Here is a 21,415-nt window from a genome sequence, read left to right on the forward strand (position 1 = left end):
CACAGAGAGGGTTAAATGTTTCAAAGCTCTTCATCAATTCAAAATAGATTCACTCTAAAATGTACAATGCATCATGGTCCGGAAACAGCCGGCCCAGAGTCAGATGACAAACAGGGCAGGCTACAGCGTCAAGTAGTTGCAAGCCATGTTATTTCAGAGAGAAGCCTTTTGAGTTGCGTATAAAAATATGTTTTTACAACATCTTAAAAGAGATTGCAATAATAGATTTCTTTAATTAATTCACCAGTCTGACCAGAAATATTGGATATTGCTAAAGGAACTGCGCCAACGGACATACTTGGGTTCTCACTAGTTCACAATCACAATTACCCTAACACTTCTTGAACAAATGGAAAATTTGACTTTAAGGTAACACGAAAAGATGGACACAGATCTTATTTTAAGCCTTTACAAGTAAACCCAAGTGACCATATTGCAAACCCATTTCCTCCAAACCACACTAACATCCTCTCTGGCTGCACTACCATCCCACTTCCCTCCTGCCTGTCAGTGTCACCGCCATAACCGGAGAAAAACGCCAATTCCTGCCAGCCAGACATTAACCCCAGAATGGCTGACCAACACAGGCCGCCACATCTGCTGCCTGGACCTGGTTTAGCTCAGAGCTGGGAAGGTGAGGCAAGGCCTTACACCTAAAGCACTTGCCTTAAATTATCCAAGGTCTCCCAAACCAAAACATGGAGAGAAATCAGCTGGGGAGGGTCATTCATATTTCATGAGTTTTTCGTAGTGCATCCATTGTATGTCTCTTCGTGGGTTTGGTGTACATTTCAATGCACCTTCTGCTGTTTGTGAAAATCAGGGGATTTTTTTGGTTGAAAAACAATAGATTTTTTTAGAAGTATTTTTCTTAAAATGTATGTGTATTTTCAGGCAATGATATCATCACATTGGCTAGATTGGGTTTTGACAGAGATATATTTTTTTTACCTAGACACAACCTGAATCCTTCTGCTGCTATCGTTCGCTACATACTTCAAGTCTGAGACTACAATCTGAGACAACAATCACTAAAGTTGGTGGTGAAAACAAAAATGAAGGGTGTTGTAGAAAACAAAGTCCTCAGGGATTGGATCATCTCTAACCAATCAAGAGTATCGAAGCCAATGACACATTTTCTAACCATAACTTTACTACAGAGTTTCTAAACCCAGAAGCGCAACATCGCGAGAGGTCCAGGAACGCGTGCAAAAGAGACCAAACAGACCAGGCCAGGGTTTGAGAAGTCAATGAGAAAAATAATTAAAATATTACTTAGCTGTTCATTTTCTTAAAAAAGGTACAACCTACATTTGAGCCAATGTCTGAAATAGTTGAACATGTTATTACTATAACCTTGTGAAAGTGACAAACTGACACGTTTTCATTTCTGTCAGAAACAACTTTATATCGAAAGAGTGCCTTTGATTTGACGGCCTGCACGTGCGCAGTTCGGCGTGAGATGATCGTTAGACCAGATGTTTCTGTGCGTGAGCTAGCCAACGTCGCCATGACGTTGCCTACAAGACTGATCTGGGATTTCTATTGGAGAAGCAATTTCTGCCTATATACATACTGTACTGGCTTTACTCACGTGTGTTCTGGCCCAACCCATCGGACTCTGGAACCAATCAGACAATCTAGAATGCACAGTACCAGTCAAAAGTTTGGACACACCTACTCATTCAAGGGTTTTTCTTTATTTTCTACATTCTAGAATAATAGTGAAGACATCAAAACTATGAAATAACACATGGAATCATGTAGTAAACAAAAAAAAAGTGTTAAACAAATCAAAATAGATTTTATATTTGAGATTCTTCAAAATATCCACCCTTTGCCTTGATGACAGCTTCACACACTCTTGCCATTCTCTCAACCAGCTTCATGATGTAGTCACCTGGAATGCATTTCAATTAACAGGTGTGCATTGTTAAAAGTTAATTTGTGGAATTTCTTTCCTTCTTAATGCATTTCAGACAATCAGTTGTGTTGTGACAAGGTAGGGGTGGTATACAGAAGATAACCCTATTTGGTAAAAGACCAAGTCCATATTATGGCAAGAACAGCTCAAATAAGCAAAAAGAAGCGACAGTCCATCATTACTTTAAGACATGAAGGTCAGTCAATACGGAACCTTTCAAGAACTTTAATATGATAAGTTCATTAAAGTTAACTGCACCTCAGAAATTGCAGCCTAAATAAATGCTTCACAGATGATTTCTGCATGTGTGGTTCCCACCGTGAAGCATGGAGGTGGTGGTGTGATGGTGCGATGGTGTGTGTGTGTGTGTGGGGGGGGGGCTTTGCTGGTGACACTGTGATTAACCTGTTTGGGGTAGGGGGCAGTATTGAGAATTTTGGAAAAAATATGTTCCCATTTTTAACTGCCTCCTACACCAACTCAGAAGCTAGAATATGCATATTATTGTTCAGGTTTGGATAGAAAACACTCTGAATTTTCTAAAACTGTTTGAATGGTGTCTGTGAGTATAACACAACTCCTATGGCATGCAAAAACCTGACAAGGTTTCAAGCAGGAAGTACCCTGTCTGACAAGGAGTCGTGCGTCTTGCATCTTTTTATTGAAAAGTAAGGATCTTAGCTGTAACGTGACAATTCCCAGGGCTCCAATAGGCTCTCAGAGCCCGCGAAATAACTGAAGGTTTACGAGGGAGCCTCAGGCTGAAACAGATTATCGCCTTTTGTAAGTGGCTGCTCCGAGGACCTTTGAATGATGCGCGTGCATGAGTCGCTTCTGAGGAGAAATTTTATTCGGCTGTTTAGGCTCAATGCATACTCCCGGTCGGAATATTATCACTAATCTACGAGTTGAATGGCATAAAAATTGGTTTTAAACAGCGGTTGACATGCTTCGAAGTACGGTAATGGAATATTTAGACATTTTTGACACGCCAATGCGCCATGCGCGAGACCGTGAATAAGCATTCTAGAACTCACGAACAAAACGTTGCTGTTTGGATATAACGATGGATTATTTGGGACCAAACCAACATTTGTTATTGAAGTAGAAGTCCTGGCAGTGTATTCTGATGAAGAACAAGCAAGGTAAGAACATTTTTCTTATAGGAAATGTGATTTTGGTGGATGCTGACCTGGGTGGGTATCTAAATAGCTAGCCCTGTAATGCCGGGCTATGTACTTAGATTATTGCAAAATGTGCTTCATCCGAAAAGCTATTTTAAAATCGGACATATCGAGTGCATAGAGGAGTAATGCATCTATAATTCTTAAAATAATTGTTATGCTTTTTGTGAACGTTTATCGTGAGTAATTTAGCAAACTGTTAGTAAATTCAACGGAAGTTTGCCGGGGGTTATGCGTTTTCTGAACGTCACATGCTAATGCAAAAAGCTGTTTTTTGATATAAATATGAACTTGATTGAACAGACATGCATGTATTGTATAACACAATGTCCTAGGTGTGTCATCTGATGAAGATCATCAAAGGTTAGTGCTGCATTTAGCTGTGGTTTGGGTTTTTGTGACATATGCTAGCTTGAAAAATGGCTGTCTGATTTTTTTCTGGCTGGGCACTCTGCTGACATAATCTAATGTTTTGCTTTCGTTGTAAAGCCTTTTTGAAATCGGACAGTGGGGTTAGATTAACGAGATTCTTGTCTTTAAATAGCTGTAAAATAGTCATATGTTTGAGAAATTGAAGTAATAGTATTTCTAACGATTCAAAAATCGCGCCACTGGAATTTCAGTAGCTGTTACGTAGGTGGGACGAAATCGTCCCACATACCCGAGAGAGGTTAAGGCACACTTAACCAGCATGGCTACCACAGCGTTCTGCAGCGATACGCCATCACATCTGGTTTGTGCTTAGTGGGACTATCATTTGTTTTTCAACAGGGCAATGACCCACCACACCTCCAGGCTGTGTAAGGGCTATTTGACCAAGGAGAGTGATGGAGTGCTGCAACAGATGACCTGGCCTCCACAATCACCTGACCTCAACCCAAGTGAGATGGTTTGGGATGAGTTGGACCGCAGCGTGAAGGAAAAGCAGCCAACAAGTGACCAGAATGTGGGAACTCCTTCAAGACTTTTGGAAAAGCATTCCAGGTGAAGCTGGCTGAGAGAATGCCAAGAGTGTGTGAAGCTGTCATCAAGGCAACTTTGATGAATCTAAAATATATTTGGATTTGTTTTACACTGTTTTGGTTACTACATGCTTCCATATGTGGTATTTCATAGTTTTGATGTATTCTCTATTATTATACAATATAGAAAAATCGTAAAAATAAAGAAAAACACATGAATGAGTAGGTGTGTCAAAACTTTAGATGGTACTGTATTTCCATTCTAGGAATCATAGGGGAGTAAACTTAGAGCCAGACTCATTGTGGAGGAGAAACTAACGTCCGTGGTTGTGGCATATCATTTGGCCTCAGCAATGACTTTGGGTAGCTAGGCAAACATATTTCATGTCAACAGCTGATTCCAAGGCCCTAGTAAGGCCAGGGGAGTTGGAACTGGGCAAGAAGAGTAAAAAGAGAAGATGTTTTGGTCAATAAGGGTCATGAGAAAGACATGTTGACAATATGCTCTCACTCCCAGAGAGGAAGAGACTAATCAGAATGCCAGGATTAGATTACACAGAATAACAAGCATTCCTGGATGCTTGCACATCGGATAGTGTCAGGGACGACCCTGACTCATTGTTCTTGTCACGGTACTATTTGATGACCGTGTATCTAGCAGCCGGAACCCACCACGACAGACTCCCACCCAGAGAAAACAAAGCAGTTGTGTGGGGTTGGCACTTTTTAACCCACACAGCCAGCTCCCGTAATCTGGCCTCAGACTAGTCGGTCAACCTCGCCGCCACACCTTCTTTGAACTGAGGATCATGGAAGGGAGTAGGGAGGGACACCCACAACACGTCTGGTTCCCGTCTGGTGTCAATTTATTACACATCACTGACTCTCCTCCTCCTCCCCCCGCCCCCAAGCTGGAGTCATACAAGGAAACAGTCTGACACGAATTGAGACAGTGCCAAGAAAGGAGGCAGTCTGGGGTAATTATCTAATTCATTGGGGGTAGGAGGGGGCTTGATTCTAATCCAAGTTTTATAGAGGCACCAGATGTTAAAGTCAAAACAAACACCCTGAAAAGAAGGGGGAAAAGTCTGCTGGGCCTGGGAAACAGTGTTTTTGCAATAGGGTTTACTTTACACTACCCTGGTCTGTGTGAAAGAAGAGAAATCCTGTATGCCATGTGAGAGACTCGACGCACAGCGCTCCAACACTCATCTTCAGTACTGTGTTCAACCCTCCCCCTCCTGAGGGTGGCAGTTAAAGTACACTAAAGTACACACTAGAGTGTCACTCCTGGAAGTCTTTACAGAAGCTACTGGCTACCTCTTAGCTGGAAGTCATATTTCAGGAAAATGGAGCAAGACTGAAGGGGGGGAGAGGAGGAGGAATTAAACGGGGCAGAGAGAGGTCTGGTTAATGATGTCTCTATGTGCAGCCATGACTCTGGGGAGTAGGCCATTAGAGAGCCCAGAGAGAGAGCCTATTACCGTAACTGCTGAGGTGGACAGACCTCCTCCCCCTCCCTAATGGTGCCTTCTTTGAATGTGCTTCACCTGCTACGTCAGACCGACCAATTGGCATCACAGCAGGGGTCCGGTCAGTCAATGGCAAGCCGGCAGCTACTCTAGTTACCTTGGATGCGAACACGCAATTGCATGCACGTACACTCAAATACAGATGCATTTGAGCGAGCGCACACAAACCCCGGATACACACAAGAGAACAAAAAGACTCTCCTGCACACACAGCTTTCTCCATAAGGTGTAGTCAACCACACAGTAAAGGTGGAGGAGGTGAAACAAAGTGGGAAAAATGCAAGTCATTTAAAAACATATGACCATGGGCCTCCCGAGTGGCGCAGCAGTCTAAGGCACTACATTGCAGTGCTTGAGGCGTCACTACAGATCCTGGTTCGATCCCAGGCCGTGTCACAAACGGCCGTGACCAGGAGTCCCATAGGGTGGCCCACAATTGTCCCAGCGTCGTCCGGGTTAGGGGAGGGTTTTTACTTTCAGGCTGACTTTGGTTGTCAGTTGAACGATGTTTCCTCCGACACATTGGTGCAGCTGGCTTCCGGGTTAATCGGGTGGGTGTTAAGGAGCGAGGTTTGGCGGGTCATATTTCAGAAGAGACACACGACTCGACTTTTCGGGTTCGGGAAAGGTGAAACCAACGGTGTAACTCCCCAATGCCAAAGTGTACAAAGCTGTCATCAAGGCAAAAGGTGGTTACTTTGAAGAATCTAAAATGTATTTTGATTTGTTTAACACTTTTTTTAGTTACTACATGAGTCCATGAGTTATTTCATAGTTTGTCTTCCCTATTACCCTACAATGTAAAAAATAGTAAAAATAAAGAAAAACCCTTGAATGAGTACGTGTCCAAACTTTTGACTGAAACTGTATACATTTTTTTTTTAAAGGCACTCGCACATCTGAGCTATCTTTTTTGCAGGTGCATGGTAACAGTTGAAGATGACAAAAACACTGCTCTTTAATAAGCTTTATGTTATCGGCCTCACGGCCTTCGTCAAAGCTCTGGCAAAGGCTGTGAGGCCTATACTTAAAGCATCTTTAACAGCAGCGTTACTATCAAGAGCAGTTTCTTTTTTTTCCCTCACCGTCTAAAAAAAATAACTAAAAAGGGCCGCACGGTCACCTACACACACACACACACACACCACACACACACACACACACACACACCCCCCTTATATAGGTTCATGACTGAAGTGCGTAGTTGAGAGCGCGTGAAAGCAGGCAGGAGACTAAAGGAGCTGCCTTGTGGTTAAGCTTTTCAGAGCTCTAGAGAATAAGACTGATGTCATTTAACAATTGAAATGCATAGCAGACGAGTCGGACCGAAAACAGGTGCGCGCCTGAGATGAAGAGTACTGAACAAAGGAAACAGCACAGCCTACTTCCATTTCCCTGTGTGCTTTACTGCTTCAGGTCTACGCACTCACTGTATGTGATTTGGATGAGAAATAAAAGGGGGGAAAACCTTTCAAGTGCTTCATTCACAACTTTGAGCAATTTGGAGCAACTCAGTAAATATTGAAATAGGCCCGTGAAGCATTAAAGGGACCACTAACAAGCCGTGGTTCCGGTGTTTAACACAGAGCAGTAATGCATGCAGTTAGCCTGGGGGGGGGGGGGACTGTGGAAAAGTCCGCCCGCTCAAAGAGTTAGTGTCTTCACTGGGCATATTATGGTCGCTAGGAGTGTTTAAAAAGCCATGCGGAGGAAGGTTAGCAAAGAGAAGGGAGAAAACAGCCCTCTCTCCCTCTCTTTACTGGTGTCACAAGACCAGCCCCCTGCAGCTTCTGACCAGTGAATGAGTCAAGTACACACACACACACACACACACACACACACACACACACACACACACACACACACACACACACACACACACCTCTGAAGGCCACTCAACTACACAGCGAAAGAGGAGTCTGATGTTAAGCAGGATTAAAATGTGCAGTACATGCAAATTTGAACACAAAATAGAAAAATAAATACATTTAAAAAAAAAAAATTAAAAACACTGGACAAAATGGTAAACTGAGAACAAGTGTACCAGCTTACATTGACAACCTGGTAAATATGTACAACTTACTGCTGGACTTATTCCAACAACACTTTGTCCAAAACTAACTCAAAAGGCATTTGGTGGTTTACTACTCCTCAGTGAAAACTGTAAAAAGTACTAAAGGGGGTACCCTTGGACCTGAACAGTCACCACCTGCCAGCAATAATACTCACACTTTGGTGAGGACATAAACTGAGGTACTAAAACCGTCAAAGAAAACAAACCCTAGTTTGAAATAGAAAGCCAGCTAGTGCCGAAGCCCTGCTGTAGCGAACTACCTCATGTCACGCTAGGCTACATCAATGGATGGTTCCATTTATGTCTGGAGAAACCGCTTTCCATCCAACTGACCCTCTGCCCTTCAATTGACCCCTTCAAAAAGACATATACCCTTCATTTGTGTTCAATGGGGCTTTATTGTGTCATCTGGAGACTTTCGAACATATGAGGTCCAAAATTCCCCATCGCAAATTGGCTCTTCAGCCATCGTCAACAAACTTTCCAGTTGGTCTAGTCTGAGCATATTCTCACAGGTTATAATGCACTTGGGGTTTGGGTGCTAGATGATTCTCAGCTTTCATGAGCCACCACTGCCTGTGAACACTGGACAAGATGGGGCATGCCTCAAAAGCATTCAGATTTGGGCTTTTTCAACACTTAGTGGCTATTTGAGACCGTGTGAGAACTGTCCATCTCAACACTACAGACTCACAGGGACCGACTGAAAATATATACTATTGATGTGATGTGCTTGAAGATTGAGGTGACTGAGCAGTGGGGGCGAGTGGGACTTCTTCCTCAGCCCTCAATGATTATCAATTACCAAAGCGCTCAAAAAGGTGAAAAGGTCAAATAAAGACAAACAGGGAGCGTCGCCAAACCCCAAGGGTGTAGTACACTTTTACTTAAATCACACATATACCGTTAACAGTGACCCGCATCCACTCTCAGTGGGCATATTCTGGTAGGCAGTACAATGAGTAACTGTTAAACTGGAAATTCAGGATTCGAATTTCACTTGGTATACTATTCTGGGTATACCAAGTGACAATGCAAATATCGAGCTTTGAAGGAAAAGAGAGCTTCAACTACCTAGGGGGAATCAGGAAAGAGACCCGACAGCAGAATTTTTGTGAGTTTGTTAAATACTCCCTTAAAACAGTTTATAAATTAGCAGGGGACTGATAAACTCAGCTTGAGGGAGGAGTGTGTAAATTAGGACCAACTGTGTCTTGCAACAACAACAAAAGAATCCAGTGAAGGTAAACAGTGTCTGGCCTGCTCACATCTACCAATGTGTAGGCATCATGGTGGATACTTAGCAAAGGCAAAGTGTCATAGCTACAGACAAGGAGGATATGAGGATGCTTGAAGGACAAGGCAGAGGACTGTGCGTTCCCCTGGAAAAATCAACTGGTGATTTTGGAAAACATATGAGCCAGTGTGCTGCGGAAGGGATGCTATGAAGAGGAATGCAAGATCCTTGTATGAAGGTCCTTTGATGTTTTTCAGGACCGTCTCCGGGAGTACGACATGAAGAGCGGTACCGCAACAGAACCACGTTAGGCAGAGGCATAAGAAATTCAGCTGTGTTAAAAATAGAGTTCTTTGAGATGCACGAACAGTTGAAATCTCTCAACACATTGCTGTCGGTTTTTTCAGCTCTACGGTATGTGAAAAGAATGGGGGTGCACTAAATTTCCCAGTTGGGAGCCCGATTTGCTTGACAAATGGAACTAGTCAGAGGAAAGACATTCAGGAAACTAGAATATCAGCCACATGAGGACAGAGGATATCAAAGATATCATAACCTGACAAGGACGCCTTAGATCATTTCTAAAACAGAGTTCCTTTAAGAGAATTTAAATCTCTCTTTTGTTGATTCACGTAGAAAAGCTGTTAAAAGGGGCATAATTGCTGAGAGCACTTCCAATCATGTAAAAAAAAAAGATCTATCCATTTATGACTACATAAGACATTTGGCCTTCTTGATGGCTTACTTACATCCAGCTTCTCAGAACCTAACAAAAGCTTGAGGGGGAACACATCTGAAAGCCCGTCCTCCATGAGCCCACTGCAGTTTTCTTAAGTGAAAGCGACAACCCAGCAACACAATTACAAAGATTCCTGAAGAAACTGCATGTGCAGAGGCCACGGCAACAAATCAATGAGGGAGTTCATTAATGAAGAGGCATGGACTGTCAGAGAACAATGGCCTTGAAAAGGAGCTGTCCACGGCAATCTTTGGCAGGCCCCCTGACAGAGGGCCTCCACACTTCCATGTAACCCCACTCCCAACAAAGGCCAGTGCACTCTGACCCCCCCTACCCAATCAATGTCCCACACACCACAGAGATTTGCTTGCAGTATTCTATCCCAACAGCCTAGGCTCAACAGTTGGGAGGACAGCCCCCCCAAAATGATTGGGTCAGTACCGTGACCACCCCCCCCCCCCCCTCTTTCCACTGTTTAGCCCCATCGGGAGGATTTATCATTTGTAGGAAGGCCCCGGAGAGAGAGCCTGAGACTGGGTGATAACAGGGAGCCTGCAGCCTCTCGCTCCAGTTGTATGAGATACCTCACACTTCTAATGCACGGCAAGGAGGAAACACGCTGGGTGCTCTTGGGGCGGAAAAGATTACTTTTCATAGTTTCCCATTGTGTGATACCACATGGCATTTCTGCCCATTTGCTAAACAGACTGAAGTGAATCTGTAGAAGAAAAAAAATAAAAACATTGCCTCAAGCCTTAAAGGTCTCATTTTTAAAAAACAAAGACTAAGTTGAAGAGACAAAAAAAAAAAAAAAAAAAACACTTAACATTTTTATGAAAGTTTATCCACAAGTTCATCTGACATTTCAATTACATTAAGTATGATAAGCTCCTTAAGAGAGATATGCAGGGCAAGGTGGCTGGCAGTGGGCAGCTCACTAAGCAAACGTCCTCCCGTGTTGTCCTTAAGGTAATTCATTACTCATGGATTGTCTCCGTGTGCATGCTTAATCCTTGTGTCTGAGGCCTTGTTAATAACTTTCCTCCATGCCCCCTGTTCTGCCCCACAGCTGCTCGTTCCAGTCCAGCCTGGCTGGCTGGCTGTTCCCAAGGACAATGCCTGGAATGGCCATAGGAATCTGAGTAGATGAGGCTATGCCTTCCACTGGCCCGGGAACACAACCACAACCCATAATGAAGGGTTGTCGGACACACCATCAGGCTGCTTATCTAGAGGGAACACGGTTGCAGGCTCTGTGAGAAAAACCTATTACTCTTTGTCTGTAGATATGGTCGGGGATACATTGCTGTTAAGCTTTCAGATTACACTCTCGGCAGAGTGGAGGAGCCTGGGGTGGCTGGACGCTAGAGTATTGACATCTTTTAGAAAGGATATCAGTGGCATCCATTTCTCCTGCTTTCCAAAATCTTCAAGAATTCAATTAGAAACCACTTGAGTATGGAGTGGAGGCCACTTCCTCATTGTTAACCAAGAACATTGAATTTACTCAATACAGAGAGTCTGGCTGGTGCAAACAGTTGCCCCAGATTACAGGAACAACACTGTCATTCCCCTAATACTTCTCAATCTCCATACAGAACAATGCAGTCGGACAACATGCATCACCAGCACATTGCTGGAATACCAACATGATGACTCAGAGTTGTGCCAGAATAAAATAGCCAGGGGGTACAGAAATGTATGTACATGAAGACAAAAAATGTCCATGCAAAACACAGGCTATAAATATCCATGATTCAACTGAGAAAAATGAGCAGCATGGGATGTGGGTGAGAGACACAGTCAATGAGCCTGGTCTACCATTGGTCCCTCTATTGTGGACTCTTGTGTGGGGTGCTGCCATGCTCAGATTCCAGGAAAGTTTCTCTGTGAAATGAAGGCCCGTGGTGCACAACGGGTGCTATCGGAGCATATGAAATGTCATCCAATTTACAGGCCAACACAAAGGAAAGGCGCCGTTGATGCAACACGGTGTGGGTTTCACACTGGATGTGCTAACCCGCACGTACCTTGGAGTAGGAAACCGCAGTTTGCTTGGAACCCATAAATCGGAGATGACACGTTTTCGTAAAACCAAAAGAACTAGAAGTCATGTCTAAGAACTAGATAACTCACCTGTTGTTCAATGCTGATAGCCAGTAGGACCAGCAATTTAGTTCTTGAGTCAGAGGCTTCAGTCACGTTGTGAGAGGCCAAAAGCAAATCTCTGCCAGTGCCTCTAGTCTACTGTACAAAAGGCTCCTGTCTTGAACTCCTGCCATAGCAGTTAAAATGGGAGTGTAATTGAACAACAGCCATTAGTGAAGAGAACATTAACTTATCAGACAAAATACATCTCTCCCTCTGAGCCAGATCTGGGGGTGGATGCATGATAAATAAGATCAAAGGAGTGGTCTATTCATTTTGATCCCACTTAGCCCTCGTTCTGCTGCTGGCAGAGCCAGGGGCAATGCCAAGACTGCTCCAAATAACTAACTAAGACTGTCTGTGCCATTCTTTTGACATCTTTTTAGTTCTATGAAAGGCATATAAGTGATGATATATTTTGACTCTGAATACATTAGAGTGAGTGCCATTTGACCTGAGCACTTAGTCCACACCCTAACGGGCGCAGATGACGAGATGTCGACTAAGGCAGCCCCCCCCAGCACCTCTCTGATTCAGAGGGGATGGGGTAAATGCGGAAGACACATTTCAGTTGTATTACTGACTAGGTATCCCACTTTCCCTAATGTTCTGTGATGGCATTGCCCCTTTCAAAACACTGTGCATTTCTCTTGAACTCTGAGCAAAGTAACATCAGCACAGTCTGAGACTTGCTTGCTCAAAATGAGAACGTATGTGATCAATCAGACTAATATAAACCAAGGCTGGGGGGGGGTTAATGACACAAGGCAAACATCCTCTTAGTGGACAAACTGTTTTTTTTATAGTTGTGGTTTTAAGAGAAAGGTAAAACCGAGTAGCACTTTTAGAGGCTCCTCCTCTGCAGGACGCATTAAGCCAATTTATTTGGGGATGATAGACAAAGCTTTTACAGCCGCAAACCTAATTAAAAACTTCCGTCCACTGTAATTGGTTTATCACACAACAGACTAGGTCCCATTAAGCTCTGTGTTGTATAGTGTCTCAAAGATAGAGCATCTCCCCTCTGTGCAACACTAGAGGGCTCATTTGAACAGACCCGATCGATGCCATCAGTCAAGATTGAGGGATGTGAAGAATGAGGCAGTAGGCCCATATCAACGATTCAAGGGCACTCAAACAAGACAAGCTGTCATCAAACAGGACTGGTCTGGTGGGGCTGCTGGACCTCTTGAATTAGCCCTCTTGAGACAGAACTTAGGCCATCTAGATGCACAAATTCTCACCCCTTCCAGAATTAAAATCTTTCACTCCAACAAGTACAGCCTGCATGGAATCACGTGTTGCTGCTGCTGCTGCTGCTACCGCGCTGACGAAACTCCCACATGACACTTCCTAAATGTCAATTATTTAGCACAAAAGTGCGTAGTTTAATGGGAACGCAAAATGTGGGACGCCAAAATGTGTAGGCCTAAATTACCAACGTGACAAGCAATAAGGCAATTCTAAAAACGGGAATGACAACGGTTATTCTACATATCGCGAAACATCTGCAAAAGATCTGCTGCACAGTCAACATTTTTCATTGCTGAAATACAGACTTGAGTTGGCTAGATGTGTTCAGCTCCCGCTACCTTCAGACAGTCCTCAACTGTCAAGGACAAAAAAAAAAATGGAGACACTAGCACTTTTATAGCAAGCCACAATTCTTTATAGTCACAGAATCAGCACACTGCTTGGGAATCCAAAACAGCCCTATCAGAGATCCTTCGTGCACTCAAAAAGGGATGTAGCCTATTGGTCATGTGTAAATACTTGTTTGTAAAGAACATAACACAATTGGGTCTTTATTGTTTAGTCATCAACAAGGAGGTGAGGAATAGAGAACCAAAAAGCACTTGGGTCTTTGTTGTCTATTTACCTCATTTAATAGGAAGCTGCTGCTCTGATTGACAGTGCCCAGTGGTGGTGTCCATTGATAGACATGACAATTCATATTAGGCCTACTTCCCACACACAAAACAAGAATAAAAACCCTTGACCTTTCACCTGCTTAAATCAACTGGATTCATCAAATGCGATGTGCATTTGTTCATAGCGCATTAATAACGTTACTAGAGCAGTAAGAAGGAAAATCTGTAGAAATGACACTGTCGTGTTTAAAAGCACTGCTGTGGGCCAAGGCACCTTTTGAGTGCATTTCTGATTCCAGTCAGCCACCTGGACAAAACGTGTTCGCAGTTCACTGCATTGTCTAATTGGACAAACAGACTCAAGGCCTTGTTGTCCTTGGGTAAATTAATTTGAGTTCAATCACTTTTTGACAGCAATCCCCTTTGATTTGAACAAAACCTTCCCTACATAATTTGCCCATTGTAGAAGTGCTCAGAAACTCCTACTATGAGACATCCATGTCTCCATCACCGGAAAATATAAAACAGTTGAGATTGATATCATTTAAACAGGGCTGTCAACTATTTAATACTTTTTGTGAAAGAGATTCACAAAAACCAATGCTTTTACCTTTAACATCAATTACCAACAAGTGTAAATTCAGATTTTTTCATATTCGCATACTTCATCGCTTAGTACCTATTTTGCATCATTTAAGGTTGTGTTGTGCCTGTCCTCAGTTGAGACAAAACATGCCCTTACAACAATTGCACTTGTGTTTTCCCTGCCACAGTGAGGAAAGGTCAATGTAAAAAAAAAATGATTATAATAATCTGTTTCCACACAGACACTCTCTCCAAGATACTGTTGAGGGACACTGAAGGTTTTAGGCCAGAGCAGGCCACAAGAAACATCTACACAACCACCTCAGACAGCACTGAACAGTTACCTATAGGCTATATAACATGTGCCCAGAGTTTCCTGGTCAGGTCATGTGGTCCGGAAAAACTCCTGGCCCTGCTAGGCCATAACCACTGAACACGAATTGTAATCTAACCATTTACACCTTCAGATTTCTGTAGAAAAGGTTAATCACCTGTCAGCTGTAAACAGCTGCCTGCCTCCTTCACACCCCCAGAACCACAAGTGTATAGCTCTCTAGTACAGGTGTGTAGATAATGTCTGAGGTTGCCTGGAATCAAAGCCTCAACTCCGATGCCAGGATGCTATTCTGATGACATGCCTTCAAAGCTTGAGGCTTGATGTGCGGATGTATTATTCCCTCAAGTCAGTTAACATCTAAGAGAGAGAAAACTTTGTACCACTAAAAGAAGATACTGTCCGTATGTATTGAGGACAAACTGACTAACTTTGCTTGGCGTGAACCTATTGTCCCTCCTGCAGCATTTCTTCCCCAAACTACTTTACTGAACACAACAATTTCAAAGAGTTTTCTGCATTACAGTTCATATAAGAAAACCAGTCAATTGAAATAAATTCATTAGGCCCTAATCGATGGATTTCACATGACTGGGCTGAGCCTGGGAGGGCCACTTGGGAGCCAGGCCCAGCCAACCAGAATTCGTTTTTTCCCCACAAAGGGGCTTTATTACAGACAGAAATACTCCTCAGCACACCCCCTTCTCCCCCCTCAGACAATCCAGCAGGTGAAGAAGCCAGATGTGGACGTCCTGGGCTGGTGTGCCCAACATTTGAGAAAAATACGCTTTTTGTGCGTATGGAACATTTCTGGGATCTTTTATTTCAGCTCATGAAACATGGAACCAACACTTTACATGTTGCGTTTATATTTTTGTTCAGTGTACATCTTTACATCCAGGCTGTATCACAACCGGAAGTGATTGGGAGTCCCATAGGGCGGCGCACAATTGGCCCAGCGTCGTCCAGGTTTGGCCGGTGTAGGCCGTCATTGTAAATAAGAATTTGTTCTTAACTGACTTGCCTAGTTAAATAAAGGTTAAATTAAAAAAACAATACATGCATGATAATCCAATCAAATTTTATTTGTGACATGCGCCAAATACAACAGGTGTAGACATTACTGTGAAATTCTTACTTACAAAAGAGGAAGCTTAGCAGCACACCTTTCATGCAAACAATGGCAATACAGCAGATGTAGGGAGATGATCAAGGGCTTAGGTGGGTCTCCTCATGCACAACCAAGAATGGAGCAGGCATATTTCAAAGATGTTGCTGGTCTCAAATGCTGGTCACTTGTTATATAACTTCAGAAATGGCTGACATTAGCTGTTGTTGCCTTTTGAACAATGGCTATGTGATTAGTAATATGTGGAAGTGGAGCATACGCAGTCTGTGGTGCGAAGCTTCCCATGTGGGAAATGCTATTTATATCACTTGACAGGGCGAGGCTCAGAGCTCTGTTGGCTGCATAGAGATGGGTGGTGTTGGTAGGTTTTCATAGAACAAAGCCCAAGTGTCCTTTCTGATAACGACCTGCAAGTTTGACGAAGCTTACCCGTCTAATAAACCAGAGTAAAAACAGTATTTCGGGCGTAGCCTAACATAAATACTTCATTTGAGAGACAGGTGCCACATTCATTGCAAAGCTCTTCTATTCCTCAATAGACATGGAAAACAAAAAGCAGAGCCATTGTTTGCGTGATATAACTTTCCACTGTGCCGTCCATGTTTCCCTGGGAAACGGGTTATTATTTGAAGTTAATGTATCATTAGGGCCAAGCGATTCGTTTTGAACTCGATTGTAAACGAACGGCTAAAGGGGGTTAGTCTCCAAGTAAACAAAAAGAGACGAATTCCCATTACGCAGGTCTATTATCCAATAACTCTTTGGTTTTTATTCCATTATACACACACACAATAGCAACAATAGAGAAGCTGCGTAAAAAAATCAAAAAAAAATCAATGACGATTAGTAGCCTAATTGGAGAAGATACGTTTCCACTTTCGTCTGTGTGAGAGCAATGCGGGACCAACGGAGCTAGTAGCCTGCTTGATGAAAACGCCCAACCATGAATAAAATAGCCTACTGCGATGACAGCATCTTGCCAATTACCTCAGGGTACGTTCAGAACCCGACCTGCGAAAACTACAACTGGGTCGAAGTTATGCGTTAGCTACAACCTCTCGTCGTGTCCTGCGACGCGGACCTTGAAAAGTAGCCTCCGCTTTCAGAATTCACCTCACCACTCACCTCCTCCAAAGCACTCACGGTATTCCTACAGTGGGACATTCTGGTGGTGAAGTTTGAAGCCGTCGGCGCTTTATAATCTTCATTTGTCTCCGCCACGAACTCCGACACTGTAATTTGGTCCGGCATGCTTTATCCTTTTCGAAAATATATCGCCTTCCTGTTAAACACCAGGGGTTTAATTCGAATTTGAGAAAAGTTCACAGTAGAAAAGTCTGATAAAATGCTCTCCGGTTTAGCATTGCAGTGTGCTATTCCCCTCGTCCGCGCAGTCACTGCCTCACTGCAACGATGTTGCACGCTTCTACCTCGGTTGCTACTGCAGCCTTTTCGATTCGACGGCTTCACTGCTCTAAAATGTATACTTCCCCGTCAATTTGGCGGGTCCCACTCGACTTCCAGGGAAATCAACAACAAAAAAAGAACTTCTAGGCTTTTCTCTTCTGGTGGTGCCCTCTGTATTCCAAAGCTCAAATAAAGCCCGTGAACTTATTTCCTAGCCTGGGAAACGACAAGACGTTTCAATGAAAGTGCAGAAATTGACAAAAGGTGAAGAAGGAGGGATTCAATGGATGTGCACTATCCAATGGGGAACACCAGCTGGTGAATGTGACCCAATCAGAGTCGAAGGAAGGAGTGGTCTCAGTCATCGTTACAGTGGCATTCTGAGAAAGGTTTTTTCAAATGGATTAAAACTGACTGAAGTATTGAAATAGCACTCAATCTGTTCATTATTATGTTTCCATTCATTGTAAGATGAAACTAAATCATGTCTTAATTCATACACACATTAAATTACAATTAAAAAGTGAACTTGTTTGGAAAAGGAGATACCTACTCAGTTGCTCAACTGAACGTAATTCAATATTTACATTTACATTTACATCCTTTAAAAGGCTATAAAATGAAAGCTTGTGGAAAGCAAATAATTATTAGCATCAGCTTGACTTACAAAGCACTAATTATTTTATGGGGCATTTGCATTTGCAAAAGAGGTTCACAGAGAGAGAAGACTCATCATGGGTATAATCCATTTTAGCATGGACATTGCCATTGAGAGCATCCACCATTTTAAAGTAGTCAACTGGGTGTGGATTCCTATGAGTTGGGCGCAATCAGCTGGTTGGACGTACTGCCAAATTCTCAAAAACGAAGTTGGAGGAGACTTATGGTAAAGAAATTAACATTAAATTCTCTGGCAACAGCTCTGGTGGACATTCCTGCAGTTAGCATTCCAATTGCCCGCTCTTTTATTTCAACTCATGAAACATGGAACACTTTTCATATTTTTGTTCAGTGTAGATACGTACTTTGTATGTTTGTGGATATCATGATCTGTTTGAATACAGTGTTGAATGCAGAAAATGCATATTTGAGTCTTTATCACAAGAGCCTCCTTTTCACAATGCTATATCAAACAATCCTTTGGAGACTTGCATTTCAAACCCTTTTCTTCAGATGAGCAGGTGGCTGTGTTGTGCTGTGTAGAACTGGTTGTCATGCATGGGATCCGTCACGGCAGCTTCTGTCAGTTATTCATATTCATGTGGTTCTCTAGATTATTGCCTGTCTGTCATGAGAAAATAGTCCTCTCAAAAAGATGTCTATTCCCTCTCGTTTCATTATTATCTTATTGTAGAATGTGTATCAGCATGTATGATAACACTGTTGCTTCATTCCTTGTAGGGCTCCGGAGAGCAGGTTGACTTCAACTTTGTAATGTCAGCCCTGATCCTGATGGACTATTTCTGTCATTTCAGTAGGCATAATTCACCAAGAGCAAGAGAGAAAGAGATAGGTAGGTAGAAGGATTGAGAGAGATGCAGAGAGAAGGAAAGAGAGATAGGCAGACACAGACAGGCAGACCTCAAGGCTTTACCTAAGGTTCCTATGACACAATGATCACTTCCAGTTCACTTCCTCATCATGTTCCCCGCTTCCTCTTTGTGTCCACCTTTGGTTATGGAGGGAAGCCGAGTACTGGAATCAGTGCAAGAAACATACATTTACTAATGTAACACTGACAAGGAGTTTCTACTATGTCGATGCTAGCGTTACACCTTGCTGCGTCGCAACAAAATACTAATTAAAATGATCATTAGAAGAGGACTATTATCGCCACAAGAAAAGCATACACCAATTATAACTAGTCGTATTAGCACTGCCATGAAACAGTGAGCAGAATATTCTCATGGGAGAAAACAATGACAGGTTTTGTATGAGAAACAACCCAGAAATAGACATGAAAGTTTCATATTCTACCCCAAACATAGCTGAGTATTAAAAAAGCAGCTCCATCATTATACATTGAGGTGTTTTGAATAGTCTCTCCAACACTGTAGTTCACTCAGCTCCCTAACGCTTGTGTTTTTCCTGGGCTTTGTGATGAAGAATCTGCTGACGCTCCCTGTTTCATTCAACCTCGGCGGGACCGCCACCGTTTATAAATAGAGACCCAGCGGCAGGCTGGAACCCAGGGCAGCCTTTAAAATCACAACACTGGGCTGCGTTCAGCACAATCCCAATGAACATCTGCTACCCAGAGTTACAGCACTGAGGCCAAAGGTAGCCACACTCCCCCCTTGATTATTAACATGCTTTCATATTGTTACACATAGTCACGCTCTGGGATATGGTCGTAAGGATCCTCATTCACTCTGCTCTGTATAGGCCAAGAGTTTTCTTGACCACATCACCTCACCGGGAAACTCTGGGCCCTAGATTACTTTCAGTCCCTGTGTAGACCCATCGAAAGTTTGAAAATGAAGCTACAGGGCAAGCTTTTCTTCTAGCCAACTTATCATGTATATAGTCTTGGATTAAAACCAGTGTCAATATTGTGAAGCCTCAATGTTTTGTTGTTGTCCTTCACTGCCAAGTTTTTGCCAATGCACATGAAGAGCTTCCAAGTCAGAAGCTGCCAGTCTGCCTAATAAACCTAACACAAGCTTGTTTATTAGTCGGTGGGCATCCTCAGTATGGATCCGAGGTGAATCAAAACAACAGGCGCTCTGAATATCAAATTGGAAAGCCAACTCTGTTTGCTCCAGCGGATATCCATGTATGACAAAGGTATTGGCACTGCTGGACGAGAGTTTCTTTGAAATACGAATTTCAAATGTGCCCTGAACACACATTCAACAATCCCTTGATTCTGCATTTCATTTGACATCATAGTGTATGCCAAACTGCTTTTCTATTTCAAAATAAGGTGAGGAATAGTGACATAGCTGTAACATGACATCCTACTGCAGTGTAGAGATACATCATTCACATGTATTGTCAAGGTTGTGCGCTACTGGTGGAGAAGTCAAGTGCAGGAGAGCAGAGAGTTGTGAACAGGCGCACACTTTATTGAGGCAGAGGCAATAAAACAGACAGACGCCACTGCGTCAAAACCTCCAGCCAAAGGTAAAAAGTGCAAGGCGCGAAACAGTCACAAAAATAAGCAAATGTTTAACAATTAAACATCCTTCGTGAAATACCACGGAATACAGGGGAAAAACCAGCCTGGTGCGTAACATGAAACACGTAAAAAAAAAAAATCACACAAAGACATGGGGGGAACAGAGGAATAAATACATGCAGTGTGATTAGGGAATGTAAACCAGGTGTGCAGGGAACAAGACAAAACAAATGGAACAATGGAAAAAATGGAGCGGCGATGGTTAGAAAGCCGGTGACGTGGACCGCCGAACGCCGCCCGAACAAGGAGAGGAAGTCGTGACATGTATACAGTATAGAGTATTTCTTACACAGAAACTAGGATCCGGGACAGCTGCAGACTCACAGAACAGTAACCAAAAGCAGACGTCATTCTGTATTAAAGGTTTCTTGGCAAGACTGTTCATAACACCATTGGGTCCTAAATTGAAAAGGCAGACCCACAGGGTAGGGTTCTGGTACACTCTGTCTTCGATTCTGGTCAGAGAAAGCCCACACATCCAATGTAGTTTTATTGACTTGGCACTTCCTTGTTATGGGAAACTAACATCATGCCAAAGCAATGATCTAGATGGTTGTAATGTCACTTTTTCCTCATTCCATTGTCAGGGCTTCATTCATACCCAGGATTGTGTAACTAACAGGTAAAAGAACCACACAATCATATTCCACTTTCAAATAGAATGTTAAGAAGTTGATATTACATATAAAGAATATAACATTACAGTATGTGCTCTCATTTTGAACATGATCACTATTGCACGAACATGAAGAAGGTATGATTGCCACAATAAATAAGAATGCCTGGCTACTCTGGAAGAGCCTGACAGACCATTGTGTTGGCCTTTCGATAGATTAAATATGTTGTTTTGTTGGCAGGCTAAAGCAATGCTTGCTAGACAAATGGACAAAATGTATGCATGAATTGAATGGGCTCTCTGTCTCTTCAAGGTCATAGGACAATGGAACTATACTGAGGGAAACAGAAGAGGGGGGTAGTTCCTAAAAAAAAAATGTAAAAATGCTATTCTGAAAACCCCTGTAATCTTAGAGGAAACCTATTTTTAACCCAAAGCTACTTTCTCTTACTTTCCCTCCACAAAGTCACTCTGTGGTGCGAACGCCTTGCA

General features: G+C 42.9%; 1 protein-coding gene across 9 annotated transcripts in view; it reads right to left on the reverse strand.

The window, feature by feature from the left end:
- Positions 1-17,443, reverse strand: part of asap2a (ArfGAP with SH3 domain, ankyrin repeat and PH domain 2a) — a 99,951-nt gene extending 82,508 nt beyond the window's left edge. For 4 of the 9 annotated variants that reach the window (XM_029713920.1, XM_029713919.1, XM_029713915.1 and 1 more), the window contains exon 1: positions 16,845-17,438. In XM_029713920.1, coding sequence (XP_029569780.1) covers positions 16,845-16,970 — 126 coding nt within the window. In that variant the 5' untranslated portion in view covers positions 16,971-17,438. Of the gene's footprint in view, positions 1-16,844 lie in introns of all 9 variants that reach the window. The other 5 variants (XM_029713918.1, XM_029713923.1, XM_029713917.1 and 2 more) reach the window with 4 other exon arrangements.
- Between the last annotated feature and the right edge of the window lie 3,972 nt (positions 17,444-21,415).

This window comes from Salmo trutta, chromosome 25 (genome assembly GCF_901001165.1).
Source record: "Salmo trutta chromosome 25, fSalTru1.1, whole genome shotgun sequence".
NCBI lineage: Eukaryota > Metazoa > Chordata > Actinopteri > Salmoniformes > Salmonidae > Salmo > Salmo trutta.